This window comes from Ornithorhynchus anatinus, chromosome 2, assembly GCF_004115215.2.
Source record: "Ornithorhynchus anatinus isolate Pmale09 chromosome 2, mOrnAna1.pri.v4, whole genome shotgun sequence".
NCBI classification, from domain to species: domain Eukaryota; kingdom Metazoa; phylum Chordata; class Mammalia; order Monotremata; family Ornithorhynchidae; genus Ornithorhynchus; species Ornithorhynchus anatinus.
In genome coordinates, this window is record NC_041729.1 from 18,278,862 (window position 1) to 18,294,840 (window position 15,979).

Here is a 15,979-nt window from a genome sequence, read left to right on the forward strand (position 1 = left end):
AATAATAATAGTAATAATTTGCTAAGTGCTTACTATGTGCCAGGCACTGTACTAACCATTGGCATGGATACAAACAAATTGTGTTGGGCACAATTCCTGTCCCACGTGGGGCTCACAGTTTCAATTCCCGTTTTACAGATGAGGTAACTGAGGCCCAGAGAAGTGAAGTGAATTGCCCAAGGCCACATGGCAATCAAGTGGCGGAGTCAGAATTAGAACCCATGACCTTCTGACTCACAGGCCGGCGCTCTATCCACTACACAATGCTGCTTTCCCACGGTCACAGTCATACCCGCTCTGTCCTCACCCTCCAGTAATCGAGCCACTGGCAAACCGGTACGGGGGCGGGCCCAGGGACCACATGATGTCATTGCTCACAAAAGAGGCATGGGCTGGGGGGTGATCCTGCTCCCCTTTAGGGAGCCTAGGTAAGCTGGGGTCCCACTGGGTTCCAACCTGGAGGCACCTGGAATCCAAGGAGCATCTGGGAACCTCCCGCCATCCCTGAGTTCCCGGGGGCTGGGCCGGGCTACTCACATGGCCACAGAAGAGGAATGGCAGGAGGAAGGTGAGGCCCCGCCACATCCAGGACTGGAATCCCTCTGCACGGGAAAAGAACACGGCAGGGCGTGGCGGTGGGCGGTGGGGCAGTAGGGCCGTGGCCAGAGTCAGGCGAGCTTGGCTTTGACGCCTGCCTGCCTGCCTGCCTCCACCGCCAGACCACATACCGAGTGCCGCAACTTGAAAACCACGGCGCAGCCAAGCCTGGGGCCGAAACAGCACAAGGCTGCCGACAGGCATGAATTCAATAAAGATGGGAAAATGCGACAGATGGTGCGACAGAGCTGAGCTACAGAGCTGTGGCTTGCTTGGCTTCCAAGCTGTCCTCGCGCTGCTCTATCGAGGCGCTCTAGGGGAGCAGGGAGATGATGGAAGAAACCTGCCCTCGGCTCACACCACCCATGGCACCCCACAGTCTACCAGCCCCTGGACAAGCACCCCCTCAGTGCACCCAGCTGGCTGGGCCCCTGTTTTGGATACTTGGTTTCTCTGACAGGCGTGTCATAGATGTGAAATCACAGGAGAAGAAAAGAAGCTTCCAGCTTTAACTCTCCCCACCTGGTCTGGCTCCTGCTTTTAGTGCCGGCTGCCCCAGCAGCTGCTCCTCCAAGACCCTTCAGAGTCCCTGGGGTGGGTGGAAGGAGGGGAGAGAGATTTCTCTCTAAGCTAGCAAGGTCGGAGGCAGTGACTAAAGATGCCCACCCCACCACCACAAAAGGCAGGAAGCGCTGGGTTTTCCTGAGGCTCTCATCTCCCAGGAAATCCCTCTTTTTTGGGACGGTTAGGGAGGGAAGGATAGAGAACAGACAAGCAAATCTGTGGCAGAAAGCTGCAGCTGAGGAAGCCACTCCTGTCACTCACCCACTGTGAGGTCTAAGTGGTTTCTCTCGCCGAGGGCCCGTAGTCTGTAGAGGCAGCCGCTCTGGTAATAATATTGCAGGAACTGGACGCAACCTGCAAGTGGGGACCAAGTGTGAGCTTCCCCTGGTAATAATATTGCAGGAACTGGACGCAACCTGCAAGTGGGGACCAAGTGTGAGCTTCCCCTGCCTCCTCAAGCTAGGGGGAGGATGAAAGAGAAACCACCAAACCCACTCCCAATCTCCATCAAAGTCCAACCCAACCATCCAAGGACCCTCTCAAAAGCCAGTTGCCAAAGCGCCCCCAGCTCTGGGTTTGTAGAGTGAAGATTCCCTCAGCCACTTCCCAGAAACCCCAGGTTGACTCTATCTCCCCTGTGACACCACTCTGCTAGGACACCGGGCCCTGGCAGTCAGGCCCCGACCTTCAGACCTGTGACTGAAGGCTGGGCGGCCCCTCCCACCTACCAGGCTGGGGGACTCGAATGAGCTGTGTTACCCTTCACGAGCCTCTCCGTTGCTGCCCCACCACCACCCCATCCCTCCTGGTTGAGACCTGCTTGGCCTACACCTGACATTTAGCTGCCTGGATACCTGAGGAAAGGGCAGAAAACCACTCCCCACAGAAGAATGACCACGGTAGAACTACCCCCATCCACCTCCAACCAGGGGCCGGGGAAGTGATTTAGGGCACAGACTTACTCTGAAAAATCGAAAAGGCTAAAAATTGATTGCGAAACTTCTGATAGATGAGTCCGTTTGGCCTGCAGGGAAGAGCAGAGAGGATGACTGCTGCTGGAGCTCTCTCCCATCTTTCCCAGCAGTATCTCAAGAGGTCTCCCGCCTTCTCTCAAAATCCACCCCCTCCACCCACGCCTCCGACCCCATCCCTGTGCACTTTATCAAAACACTTGCCCTCTCCTTTCTTCCTGCCACCCCTACCACCCACTATCTTCAATTCTTCACTCTCCAATGGCATACTCCCCACTGCCTTCAATCATGCGTATCTCTCTCCTATCCTAAAAAAGATCCTCCCTGGACCACTCCCTGCTGCAGTGCAAGGAAAACTTACCAGGTGAGCATCACTCCAGATAGGAATGTGGACACATAGTGGTGAGACACCCACCAGCCCTTGATCCTTGAAGAGAAAGAGAGTGACAGAGTGACAGGGGATGGAGCGGAGCAGGACTAGAGGGGAAGGAGGAAGGAGGAGCTCCACCCAATTCTGCAGTACAGCAGGAAGCCAGGGCCTCCTGGAGAAAGAAGCTGATTAGTATCAGGTGAACCCTGAACTCTCTGGAATCTGGGGCTCACCTTACTCATTCCCTGGGGCCATTCATTCAATTGTATTTATTGAGCACTTACCAGTGCTTTTCCTCCCTCCTTCTCCTCCTCCCCACCACAGAGGAAGACCCACTCCTCCCCCTCTACACTGTAAGCTTGTTGAGGACAGGGAATGTGTCTACCAACTCTCCCAAACGTTAAATGCTCTGCACACAGTTAGTGCTCAATAAATACGATTAATTCACTTTATCTTGTTTATGGCCCAGGCCCACTGCCACCGCTGTACCCACCTCACAGGCTGCGGGGCCAAATATGCAGCTTCCAAGCTGGCGGCTAGAGGCCCAAGACTGGCTCGGCCCACCTCAGCCTGACACAACCCTGGAGGACCAGCCCCAGGAGGGGGCAGAGCAGGGCAGGCCCCAAGGAGAGCCACACTCCCCTGGGACATGTCACCCTCCCCCGGCCACTAAGACTTCTGGGCTGAAGCTGCATGAAAGCACAGAAAGCCTCCAGGCAGCTCCTGACTTGTCCTCACCTGGTGCCCAGAATCCCCAGCTCTGCCAGGGGACAGTGCGGGTACTGGGGGACTGGAATTCTGCTACTCTCCATGGTGGCCACATGCCAAGAGCTCAGGATAGGGCACTGCACCCAGTGGCCTCCAGGACAGGAGGAAGGGGAGGACCAAATTCCCATCAACTGGCACAGGAAGTTGGGCCCCCACCTACTCATAATAATAATGTTGGTATTTGTTAAGCGCTTACTATGTGCAGAGCACTGTTCTAAGCACTGGGGTAGACACAGGGGAATCAGGTTGTCGCACGTGGGGCTCACAGTCTTAATCCCCATTTTACAGATGAGGTAACTGAGGCACAGAGAAGTTAAGTGACTTGCCCACAGTCACACAGCTGACAAGTGGCAGAGCCGGGATTCAAACGCATGACCTCTGACTCCAAAGCCCATGCTCTTTCCACTGAGCCACGCTGCTTCCCCGCCAACCCCATAGGACTGTCCCAGGGCTTCCTTTATACTAGCCACTTGGAATAAAGAGACACCGGCCTGAGTTCTGTGGGAGTCTCCTGTGAAACACAGACTGTGTCTGATCTTGCTGCATTGTATCTACCTCCATGCCTAAGAAATACCACAGTTAGGATCGTGATTATTATTCAAGATGGGTATCAACTTCCCAGGCCTTTCGGCACCTCCCATAATTCCCCTACCCCATCTCTGGTTCCCACTAGAGGCAGCCCCTGAGGAGCTCTCAGCTGCAGCTCTACTGGCAGAGAAACTTGGGAGTTCTGCTTGTTCAAACCCCAGCTGATGGCTTGGCCCTTCTCCCCAGCTCTTTCCCTCACCTGCTCCTCTTCAGGTCCCCCAGGGGACCCCTCTCTAACCTATTATACTATTTAGGATAGTACAACAGATTTGGAAGACACATTCCCTGCCCATGGCAAGCTTATAGTCTAGAGGGAGAGGTAGATACATGAGTGAATCATTTATAATATCATATATAATTTAGAGATATGTAAAAGATATATACAAGATATATCTAATGTATAACTTAATCACAAACACTCTGGGCTTTTTTTTTTTGGTATTTGTTAAGCACTTACTATGTGCCAGGCACTGTACTAGGTGCTGGGGTAGATACAAGCTAATCAGGTTGGACACAGTCCCTGTCCCACATAAGGCTCACAGTTTTAATCCTCATTTTATAGGTAAGGAAAATGAGGCACAGAGAAGTGAAGTGACTTGTCCAAGGTTACAACAAACCAGTAGTGGAATGGAGATTAGAACCCAGGTCCTTCTCACTCCCAGGCCCATGCTCTATCCATTAGGCTATGCAGCTTCAGTTTCCTTATCTGTAAAATGGGAACATTATAGATAGTGAGTTTTGCTGTCCCCCCCTTCTAGGCTGTAAACCCGTTCTGGGCAGGGATTGTTTCTCTTTATTGCTGTCCTGTACTTACCAGGCACTTAGTACAGTGCTCTGCTCATAGTAAGCACTCAATAAATATGACTGACTGAATGAATATGAGACAGGGACTGTGTTATCTCATTACCTTGCATCTACCCAGCGTTTAGTATAGGGTGAGCTCTTAATAAAGGCTGTTATTATTAGTACTCAAAGCAGCATGGCTCAGTGGAAAGAGTCCGGGCTTGGGAGTCAGAGGTCATGGGTTCGAATCCCGGCTCTGCCATTTGGCAGCTGGGTGACTGTGGGCAAGTCACTTAATTCAATAGTATTTATTGAGCGCTTACTATGTGCAGAGCACTGTACTAAGCGCTTGGGATGAACAAGTCGGCAACAGATAGAGACAGTCCCTGCCGTTTGACGGGCTTACAGTCTAATCGGGGGAGACGGACAGACAAGAACAATGGCAATAAACAGCGTCAAGGGGAAGAACATCTCGTAAAAACAATGGCAACTAAATAGAATCAAGGTGATGTACAATTCATTAACAAAATAAATAGGGTAACGAAAATATATACAGTTGAGCGGACGAGTACAGTGCTGTGGGGATGGGAAGGGAGAGGTGGAGGAGCAGAGGGAAAAGGGGAAAATGAGGCTTTAGCTGCGGAGAGGTAAAGGGGGGATGGCAGAGGGAGTAGAGGGGGAAGAGGAGCTCAGTCTGGGAACGCCTCTTGGAGGAGGTGATTTTTAAGTAGGGTTTTGAAGAGGGAAAGAGAATCAGTTTGGCGGAGGTGAGGAGGGAGGGCGTTCCAGGACCGCGGGAGGACGTGACCCAGGGGTCGACGGCGGGATAGGCGAGACCGAGGGACGGTGAGGAGGTGGGCGGCAGAGGAGTGGAGCGTGCGGGGTGGGCGGTAGAAAGAGAGAAGGGAGGAGAGGTAGGAAGGGGCGAGGTGATGGAGAGCCTCGAAGCCTAGAGTGAGGAGTTTTTGTTTGGAGCGGAGGTCGATAGGCAACCACTGGAGTTGTTTAAGAAGGGGAGTGACATGACCAGATCGTTTCTGCGGGAAGATGAGCCGGGCAGCGGAGTGAAGAATAGACCGGAGCGGGGCGAGAGAGGAGGAAGGGAGGTCAGAGAGAAGGCTGACACAGTAGTCTAGCCGGGATATAACGAGAGCCCGTAATAGTAAGGTAGCCGTTTGGGTGGAGAGGAAAGGGCGGATCTTGGCGATATTGTAGAGGTGAAACCGGCAGGTCTTGGTAACGGATAGGATGTGTGGGGTGAACGAGAGGGACGAGTCAAGGATGACACCGAGATCGCGGGCCCGAGGGACAGGAAGGATGGTCGTGCCATCCACGGTGATAGAGAAGTCTGGGAGAGGACCGGGTTTGGGAGGGAAGATGAGGAGCTCAATCTTGCTCATGTTGAGTTTTAGGTGGCGGGCCGACATCCAGGTGGAGACGTCCCGGAGGCAGGAGGAGATGCGAGCCTAAAGGGAGGGGGAGAGGACAGGGGCGGAGATGTAGATCTGCGTGTCATCTGCGTAGAGATGGTAGTCAAAGCCGTGAGAGCGGATGAGTTCACCGAGGGAGTGAGTGTAAATGGAGAACAGAAGAGGGCCAAGAACTGACCCTTGAGGAACTCCAACAGTTAAAGGATGGGAGGGGGAGGAGGCTCCAGCGAAGGAGACCGAGAATGATCGGCCAGAGAGGTGAGAGGAGAACCAGGAGAGGACAGAGTCCGTGAAGCCAAGGTGAGATAAGGTATGGAGGAGGAGGGGATGGTCGACAGTGTCAAAGGCAGCAGAGAGGTCAAGGAGGATCAGAATGGATCACTTAACTTCTCTGTGCCTCAGTTACCTCATCTGTAAAATGGGGATTAACTGTGAGCCTCACGTGGGTCAACCTGATTACCCTGTATCTACCCCAGCGCTTAGAATAGTGCTCTGCACATAATAAGTGCTTAAATACCAACATCATTATTATTAGTACTCGTTCGTTTTGCTCCGCAGTATCTCTTTGAATGTAAGGAGGTAGAGCTCAGGGTGAAAGGATGGTTTCTGGAGGACCCATGGCTCTCACTGTTCTCCCCATTGTGAGCTGGCTGCCCCACCCTGCCAGGCTGAGCAGGGATACACCACCTGAGAGGAGAGGGCCCCAAGCAGTGGGTGCCCCCCTGGCTGCAGGGGTAGTCCAGTGTGGCCTTGAGGAAAGCACACGGGTCTGGGAGTCAGGACCTGGGTTCTATTCCCGGCTCTACCACTAGTCTTTGGCAAACCTTGGACAAATTACTTAACTTCTCCGTGCCTCAGTTACCTCATCTGTAAAATGAGGATTAAATCCTACTCCCCACATAGCTAGACTGTTGAGCTCCATGTGGGACAGGAATTGTGTCCAACCTGATTAGCTTGTATCTCCACGAGCACTTAGGACAGTGTTGGCTTGGCTTAGAAAGTGCTAACAAGTACTGTTCTTATTGTTAGGAAGGGGACCCAACGCATTGGAGGCTTGGTGGAAGATCAGCTCAGCTTAAATCACTTAGTCAACCAAGTCACAACTTCTCTGTGCCTCAATTTCCTCAACTGTAAAATAGGGATGAAATATCTAATAATAATATAATAATAATGATGGGATTACCATCATTACCATTACCATTTGTTAAGCCCCTTACTATGTGCCAAGCACTGTTTTCTAGATACAAGATAATCAAGTTGTCCCAGGTGGGGCTCGCAGTCTTCATCACCATTTTACAGATGAGGGAACTGAGGCACAGAGAAGTGAAGTGGCTTGCCAAGGTCACACTGCAGACAAGTGGCAGAGCAGGGATTAGAACCCACGTTCTGACTCTCAAGACCGGGCTCTTGCCACTAAGCCATGCTGTTTCTCTATCTGTTCTCCCTCCTACTTAGACTGTGAGTCCCAGGTGGGACAAGGACTGTGTCTGATCTGATTAACTTGTATCTATCCCTGTGTTTAGAACAGTGCTTGACACGTAGTAAGCGCTCAATCCAATAGTAATAATAATAATTCAAGCATCATCTCTGTAGGAGTTTGCAGTTCTATTTTTTTTTACCACTAGGTGCAGATCACTCAATCAAACAGATGCCTCAGAAAGAGGCTGGGCGTCCCCTAGTTGGAATTTTTTAATTCTTAGAGCAGTGCTTGAAAGGAGAGGAAAAGTAGGCTGATTGGAATAGCAATACATCAGAGAACTGGAAAAGGGAATGGTGTCATCCTTGCCCCTGGATCCTCCGTTCACCATGTCATTATCATTGGAAGTGTTTGTTAAATGCCCACTGGGCGTCATGCACTGAGCAAGATACATTCATTCATTCATTCACTCAATCGTATTGAGAGCTTACTATGTGCACTGTACTAAGTGCTACACGATAATCATATTGGACACAGTCCCCGTCCCAAGGCTCACCATCTAATGAGGAAGAGCAGGCATTAATCCCCATTTTACAGATGAGGAAACTGAGGTCCAAACGCCGCACAGCAGAGTCAGGATTAGAATTCAGGTCTTCTGATTCCCAGTCCTGTGCTCTTACCATTTGGGCCAATTACTTCAATCACTCATATTTATCGGGTGCTTACTGTGAAGAGCGCTGTAGTAAGTCCTTGGGAGAGTACAATACAACAGAGCTGGTAGACATGTTTCCTGTCCACAGTTAGCTTACACTCTCTGGTGGCTGGCACCCGCTTCGCCCTCCCAAAGAACCAAAGCTACCTAAAGGAGCTCCCGCCCCCACAGCGTCTGTCTGGGACCAGAGTGGGGCTGAGGGCAAAATCCCGGCCCAATGAACGCTGACCCTCCAGACCAGTCTGACCCTGACCCTTGGCCGTCTAAGGTGCTGTTCTCCACCCATGCTCTGGCTCCCCAAGCCCGCCTGTACCTGGATCCGTTGCTGATGAGAATGCTCTCTCTGATGGTCAAGGTGCAATAATACCAAACCAGCAGGAAGTTGAACACTTCGTCAGTTACTCTAAAACAAAAGGGAAAAATCAGGCTCAAAATCCTCAGCACCTATACTCTTCCTTTCCCGCCCCCAACTAGAGAGAAAACCTTATGGTCCCCTTCCCAGCACCTAGCATGGTGCTAGGCACATAGTAAGCACTTAACAAGACCATTATTATTATTATTATTATTATTATTATGGGAAAAGAGGGGGAAGAGGTCATATCAGGAAAAGGCTCTTCCCTATTTTAAAATCCCAAATCTAAGAATATCTAAAAGGACAAGAGAGCATCTCAAGAGCAAAAGGCAGAATTCAAATGACTATTTCCAGCCAACCAGGGGAAGCAGCAGCCAGTGCACTGGGTCAGGTTGGGAGGCCATGCAGACACATTTGCCATATGCGACCTTGAGGAAGTCGCTTAGTGCACCAACTGCTAGGACACTGACCATGATGCTGGTCACAAGTGGTTAGCTCAGTTCTGTGCTAGCGGGCCACATGAGTCTCCTGGGTCAGCCAGCGCTGCTAAGGGCCTGTAGAGCATGGCTGCAGGGTGCCCCCAGCTGGGGGGGGTCCCACAACATCCTGCGACTCAGGGGCTGATGGACAAAGAGGCTACGATGTTGGGGAAGAACGGCCCCCTCCCCAAAGCCCTGGCTCCAGGTAGGTACCAAGAGGTTTAGGATACTTATTCTATTAAGCCTTTTTCTGCACTTGGATTTGCTTCCTTTATTCACCCCTCCCTCAGCTCCTTGACATTTACATACATATCAGTAATTTATTTATTTCCACTCATTCACTTGTATTTATTGAGCTATCTTACTGGTACAGGCTCTCATAATATCCCAGCTGGATTACTGTGTCAGCCTTCTCTCTGATCTCCCTTCCTCCTGTCTCTCCCCACTCCAGACTATTCTTCATTCCGCTGCCCGGCTCATCTTCCTGCAGAAACGCTCTGGGCATGTCACTCCCCTTCTGAAAACCTCCAGTGGTTGCCTATCAACCTCCGCATGAAACAAAAACTTCTCACTCTAGGCTTCAAGGCTTTCCATCACCTTGCCCCCTTCTACCTCTATTCCCTTCTTTCTACTGCCCACCCCATTGGCTCCACTCCTCTGCCACCCACCTCACCATCCCCCATTCTCGCCTATCCCGCCGTCGACCCTGGCCCACGTCTTCCTGCTGTCCTGGAATGCCCTCCCTCCTCTCCTCTGCCAAACTAACTCTCTTCCCCTCTTCAAAGTCCTACTGAGCTCACCTCCTCCAAGAGGCCTTCCCAGACTGAGCTTCCCCTTTTCCCTCTGCTCCCTCTGTTGCCTCTCTGCCCCCCCTTCACCTCCCCTCAGCTAAGCTCCCTTTCCCCGCTTTCCCTTTGCTCCTCCCCCTCTCCCTTCCCCTCCACTCAGCACTGTGCTCCTCCGCTCATTTGTATATATTACCACCCTATTTATTTTGTTAATGAGATGTACATCCCCTTGATTCTATTTATTGCTATTGTTTTTGTCTGTGTCTCCCACATTAGACTGTAAGCCCATCAATGGGCAGGGATTGTCTCTGTTGCTGAATTGTACATTCCAAGCACTTAGTACAGTGCTCTGCAGATAGTAAGCGCTCAATAAATACTACTGAATGAATGAATGAATATCCCTTCCTCCTGTCTCTCCCCGCTCCAGTGTATTCTTCATTTCCCTGCCCGGATCATCTTCCTGCAGAAACGCTCTGGGCATGTCACTCCCCTCCTTAAAATCCTCCAGTGGTTGCCTATCAACCTCCGCATGAAACAAAAACTCACTCTGGGCTTCAAGGCTTTCCATCACCTTGCCACTCCTACCTCACCTCCCTTCTTTCTACTGCCCACCCTGCACACTCCACTCCTCTGCAGCTCACCTCCTCACCATCCCCCCTTCACACCTATCCCGCCATCAACCCCTGGCCCAAGTCCTCCCGCTGTCCTGGAATGCCCTCCCTCCTCTCCTCTGCCAAACTAATTCTCTTCCCCTCTTCAAAGCCCTACTGAGAGTTCACCTCCTCCAAGAGGCCTTCCCAGACTGAGATTCCCCTTTTCCCTCTGCTCCCTCTGGCCCCCCTTCACCTCCCCTCAGCTAAGCCCCCTTTACCCCCTTTCCCTCTGCTCCTCCCCCTCTCCCTTCCCCTCAGCACTGTGCTCATTTGCATATATTTTTATTACCCTATTTATTTTGTTAATGAGGTATACATCCCCTTGATTCTATTTATTGCAATTAAGTTGTCTTGTTTTTGTCTGTCTGTCTCCCCCAATTAGACTGTACGCCCATCGATGGGCAGGGATTGTCTCTGTTGCCGAATTGTACATTCCAAGCACTTAGTACAGTGCTCTGCACATAGTAAGCACTCAATGACTATTGAATGAATGAATTGAGCACTATACTAAGTGCTTGGGAGAGTACAATACAACAATAAATAGACATTTCCTGCCCACAACAAGCTTACAGTCTTGTCTGTCTCCCGCTCTAGACTGTAAGCTCGTTTTGGGCAGAGAACGTCCCTACCAACTCCAATGTAGAATACTTTCCCCAGTGCTTAGTAGAGTGCTCTGCACTAAGTAAGCGGCTCAATAAAACGAGTGACTGATTGATCGATCATCTAGCCCATTGCCATATGCCTCAGCTCCTCCAAATTTGGGACTGGAGCTCGATCCACAGGCCCTGGACAGACCAGCACAAACCCTGGCAAACATGATGTGCAGATGGGCTTAAAGGAGGGAGCTCACAGAACACAGGGTCCTCCAAAGTGATCCCCTAGTCAATCAGGAATCCATAGCATTTATTGCACACACACTATGCAAACAGAACTGAACAAGCGCATCAACATGATCCCTGCCCTCAAAGAGTTTATAATCTTGATAGTGAGACAGACATTTAGGTAAGCTACAGATAGCAAGAAGTAAAAGGATGCCTAAAATATGTTTGGAGGTGCTCACCCAAGGGGGTTGTGAGAAATTAAGTGCCTTGGGGGTGAGGTTGGGCTGCATTGATATTTTGGGGGAGGAGGGAATAAAAGGAAAGGTTAGAGATGAATGAGTAGGGCCTTATATGTCCTTTTAAAAAGGCTTTAACAATGAGGAGAGCTGCCATTTGGTAGCTATGAAGAGGGAGGGAGGGAATAAGAGGTCAGAAGTGAGAGAGAGGAGAAGAGAAGCACAGTGAATAAAATGGCTTGAAAGGACTAAAGCATGCAAGCTGGGGTCAAGTGTGAGAAGAGTGTGGATAAGGGAAAGAACTGACTGAATGCCTTAAAGCCAGTGGTTAGGAATTTCTGCTTGATGCAGAGGTTTTTGAGAAATGTGTGCAGAATGTTGCTTTAGAAAAATGATCAGGCAGCACAGTGGAAGTTGGACCAGAGAGGCTGGAGGCAGGGAAAGTAATGAGGAGGCTGATTCTGCCCTGTTGGGTTTTTTTGGGGGTGGGGGTGTTAACATTTCAGAAACTTAGGTGTGGCTCCCAGGAAGGTAAGCAAGCCCGCTGCTATGTTGTTAAATTGAGAAGCAGCATGACCTAATGGATAGAAAACGGGCCATGGGAATCAGAAGGACCTGGGTTCTAATCCCAGCTCCAACATTTGTCTCCTATATGATTTAGGGAAACTCACTTAATTTCTCTATACCTCTGTTCCCTCATCTCTAAAATGGGGAGTAAGACTGTGAGCCCCATTTGGGACAGGGATTTTGTCCAAGCTGATTAGCTTGCATCTCTCCCAGGGCTTAGTACAGTGCCTGGCATATATAGTAAGTACAACACCAAATACCTCAAAAAGTGAGGGTGTGTAATAATAACAATGTTGGTATTTGTTAAGCGCTTACTATTTGCAGAGCACTGTTCTAAGCGCTGGGGTAGATATAGGGTAATCAGGTTATCCCTCATGAGGCTCACAGTCTTAATCCCCATTTTACAGACGAGGTAACTGAGGCACAGAGAAGTGAAGTGACTTGCCCAAAGTCACACAGATAAGTGGCAGAGCCAGGATTCGAACCCATGACCTCTAACTCCCAGGCCCGGGCTCTTTCCACTGAGCCACGCTGCTTCTCTGTATGAGAGAGACAGGGAGACAGAGAAGCATGGGGTAACCTGCTTCTCAACTGCCCTATGAAATATTGTCTGCTGTTGCAGTTCTCCGAGGATGCTGAATATGCCAGGCACCCAGAATTTAGGGGGTGGGGGAGAAAAATCACATGGGACGATTTATGCATGGCCTTATTGTATACATCAGCAAGGAAAGTGAATAAGCAAAGAGGGTTGTTGTTCAAGATTATTTTAATTTTTGTTCTACCTCTGAAGAACAAATGCACAGTTGTTATCAGGCAGGATTATCTCAATGGGTGTATTGTCTTCCCACACTGACACCTGCCCCGCCCTTTCCATTGTTATGTTAATCATCTGGCTTCCCACCGAGCCCCTCTCTGTCTTCAGCAGCTAGACAGGTAGGCAGCTCTGAGTCACTGCTGCACTATTTCAGAACCCCCGCCCCATCCCGCCTCCCACCAACCCCTTTCTGGGGGGCTTGGAAACTAATGCAAAATAATTATAAGTAGGTCATAATAGATAACTGATAACAGACTAAGCCCCCGTTTTCTTCTGCTCCTCCTCCCCACCCCACAGGCACTATAAAAAAACAACAACAACCCAGTATTTGTTATGCACTTACTATGCACCAGACACTATACTAAGTGCTGGGATATATACAAGCTAATAAGGATGGGCACAGTCCACATCCTACATGGGGTTCTCGGTCTTAATCCCCACTTTGCAGATGTAACTGAGGCACAGAAGTCAAATGATTGCCCACGGTTACATAGCAATTATTCAACTGTATTTATTGAGCACTTATGTACTAAGCATTTGGGAGAGTAAGCTACAACAGAATTAGCAGTCACATTCCCTTGTCCATGGCGAGATTACAGTCAAGAATGGGAGACAGACATTAATATGAATAAATAAATAAATACACAGCAGACAAGAGGCATAGCCAGGATTAGAACCCAAGTCCCATGAACTCCCAGGTTAGTACTCTATCCACTAGGCCACGCTGCAGTTGTAGGGGAAAGAGGCTATAGAGATGTGAAATTAATTGGGGGAGGAAGTTAATTGGAGATGTGATTTTAGAAAAGGCCCTGAAAATGGTGAGAGCAGCAGTCTACTGGATGTGAAGGGGGATGGATTTCTAGGCAGAGGAAGGGAAGGTTTTAGCAAGAGGAACCAGTAGACTAGTGGCAAGAGCTCAGGGTTGGGAGTCAGAGGACCCAGGTTCTAATCCCAGCTCCACCACTTGTCTGCTGTGTGACTTTGGGCAAGTCACTTAACTTCTCTGTGCTTCAACTATCTAATCTGGAAAAAAGGAATCCAACTTTCTCCTACTTAGACTGTGAGTCCATGGGGGACAGGGACTATGTTCCATCTGATTACCTTGTATCTATCCCAGGACTTTATACAGCCAGGCACAAAGTGCTTAAGTACTATTAATATTATATTATCATTATTATTGTATTTGTTAAGCACTTTTTATGAGTTGAGCACTGTTCTAAGCACTGGGGAAGATGCAAGTTAGGTTGGAAACAATCCCTGTCTCAGATGGGGCTGACAGTCAAAGCACTGATTTAAAAAGAAAAATAGATGGAGAGAGAAAGATGAGTAAGAGGCCCACTGAGTAGGTTGGCATGAGAAGAAAAAGCATGTGAGCTGGGGTGAGTGGGAAAGGAGCAAGGATAGGTAGGTGGGGAGAAAGCTGATTGTGCAATGGTCAGGAGTTTCTGCTTGATGCAGAGAGGAATAGGGAACCACTGGACTTTTTAACAAGTGGAGAGATATGGGAAAAATAAAGTTTTAGGGAAATGATCCTTGCTGCAGAGTGAAGTATGGTCTGGAGAGGAGTGAGGATGGAGGCAGGGAGGTCTGTAAAGAGGCTGATGCAGTAGTTGAGTTGGAATATACAGTGTGCTTGGACAAGTGTGGCTAGGGTTTGGATGTAGAGGAAAGGGCGGAATCTGGAGAGGTTGAGGAGGAGGAAATGACAGAATTTGGTGACAGATTGAATATTGGGGGTGTGGGGGGAGAGAGGAATTGAGGTCATTGCTTAAGGTTTTTGGTTTGAGAGACAAAGAGGTTGGTGGGTGTGATGATTATCACTACAATAGAAGCAGAAAAATGTGATGGAAAACCAATACTATAAATGTATTCATCCTTATTAGCTTGTAAGCTCCTTGAGATCAGGGCTCTAGTCTTCTTCTGTGAGCCAAATGTTCTGCTCATAGAAAGTGCTCAATAAATGCTGCTCAAAGCTCCTTCCAGCTCTCTAGTCAAGGCTCTCTATTCAGCACTTTCTTTGGCCTGCAGTAGCCACAGGGGCTCCCTACATTTACAGAGTCTCTTCCCAGTCAAGGGGTAAAGAAACCACAGTCTTGGGTGAGACCTGCCAAGCCCTTTGGCTTCTTTTCATTCATTCAGTTGTATTTATTGAGCACTTACTGTGTGCAGAGCACTGTATTCAGCACTTGGGAGAGTACAATATAACAATAAACAGACATATTGCCTGCCCACAATGAGCTTGCAGATGTTAATATAAAGATATTAATAAATTAATATAAATTACAAGAAAATGCATATAAGTACTGTGGGACCTGGAAGGGTCTCCCAGGTCTGTGAAGCAGCGTGGCCTAGTGGAAGGAGCACAAACCTGGGAATATGAGGACCTGGATTCTAATTCCAGCTCTGCCACTTGCCTGCTATGTGACCTTTTGGGAGCAGGAGAGAAAAACTGGTTGAGACCTGAAGTTGAGAGGGCAAGATGGTACAGAGCCCCTACATCACTGAACCATCCCTTCTCCTTTACAGCTCAGGAACCAAAGCCCCTCTCACCTGTAGTGAAGAATAAACCTGCAAGCCACAGCACCAAGTAACAAGATGATTGTTAAGTAGAGCTTGAACTTCTCATATTCATCTTTGTAGGCAAACCTGCAAGGGCACCAACCAAGAATAATGAGAAGTTTGGCCACCACAGTCTTTCCACCATTGCAGGTTCTTGTCCAAGGGGGAAGGGCTTGGGCCCAGGTTTCCCAGCTGTTGCCATACCTTGCCCACCCACATCCCACCTTATGGGCATCCTCTCCCAGGAAGCTTTCTCTGATTACCAGACCCACTTCTCCAACTCTCCAGGACAACTGGCAACCCACAGTAATCACTCTTGAAACCAAGGCGGGTCGATTCACGTATTAATGCCCATTCCCCACCTTATCTAAAACCTTAAGCCATCTAGGGGCAGGAGCTGGGTCTAGACTCCAACTTGGGCCCCAACAACAGAATAGCAGCATGACTTAGTGGGCAGAGCACGGGCCTGGGAGTCAGAAGGAGCTGGGTTCTAATTCCGGCTCTGCCACT

General features: G+C 49.5%; 1 protein-coding gene across 5 annotated transcripts in view; it reads right to left on the reverse strand.

Moving 5' to 3' along the window:
- Positions 1-15,979, reverse strand: part of TMEM120B (transmembrane protein 120B) — a 38,103-nt gene that overhangs the window by 2,899 nt on the left and 19,225 nt on the right. For 2 of the 5 annotated variants that reach the window (XR_003756996.2, XR_003756995.2), the window contains exons 5-11: positions 15,461-15,556; positions 8,514-8,603; positions 2,494-2,559; positions 2,124-2,185; positions 1,423-1,515; positions 1,120-1,186; positions 538-602 (exon numbers count right to left, since the gene is read on the reverse strand). Coding sequence is in view for 3 of the 5 variants with exons in the window: in XM_029058613.2 (XP_028914446.1) it covers positions 538-602; positions 1,423-1,515; positions 2,124-2,185; positions 2,494-2,559; positions 8,514-8,603; positions 15,461-15,556 (472 nt within the window). In the remaining 2 variants the exon portion in view is untranslated. The remainder of the gene's footprint in view (positions 1-537; positions 603-1,119; positions 1,187-1,422; positions 1,516-2,123; positions 2,186-2,493; positions 2,560-8,513; positions 8,604-15,460; positions 15,557-15,979) is intronic. The other 3 variants (XM_029058613.2, XM_029058612.2, XM_039910435.1) reach the window with 2 other exon arrangements.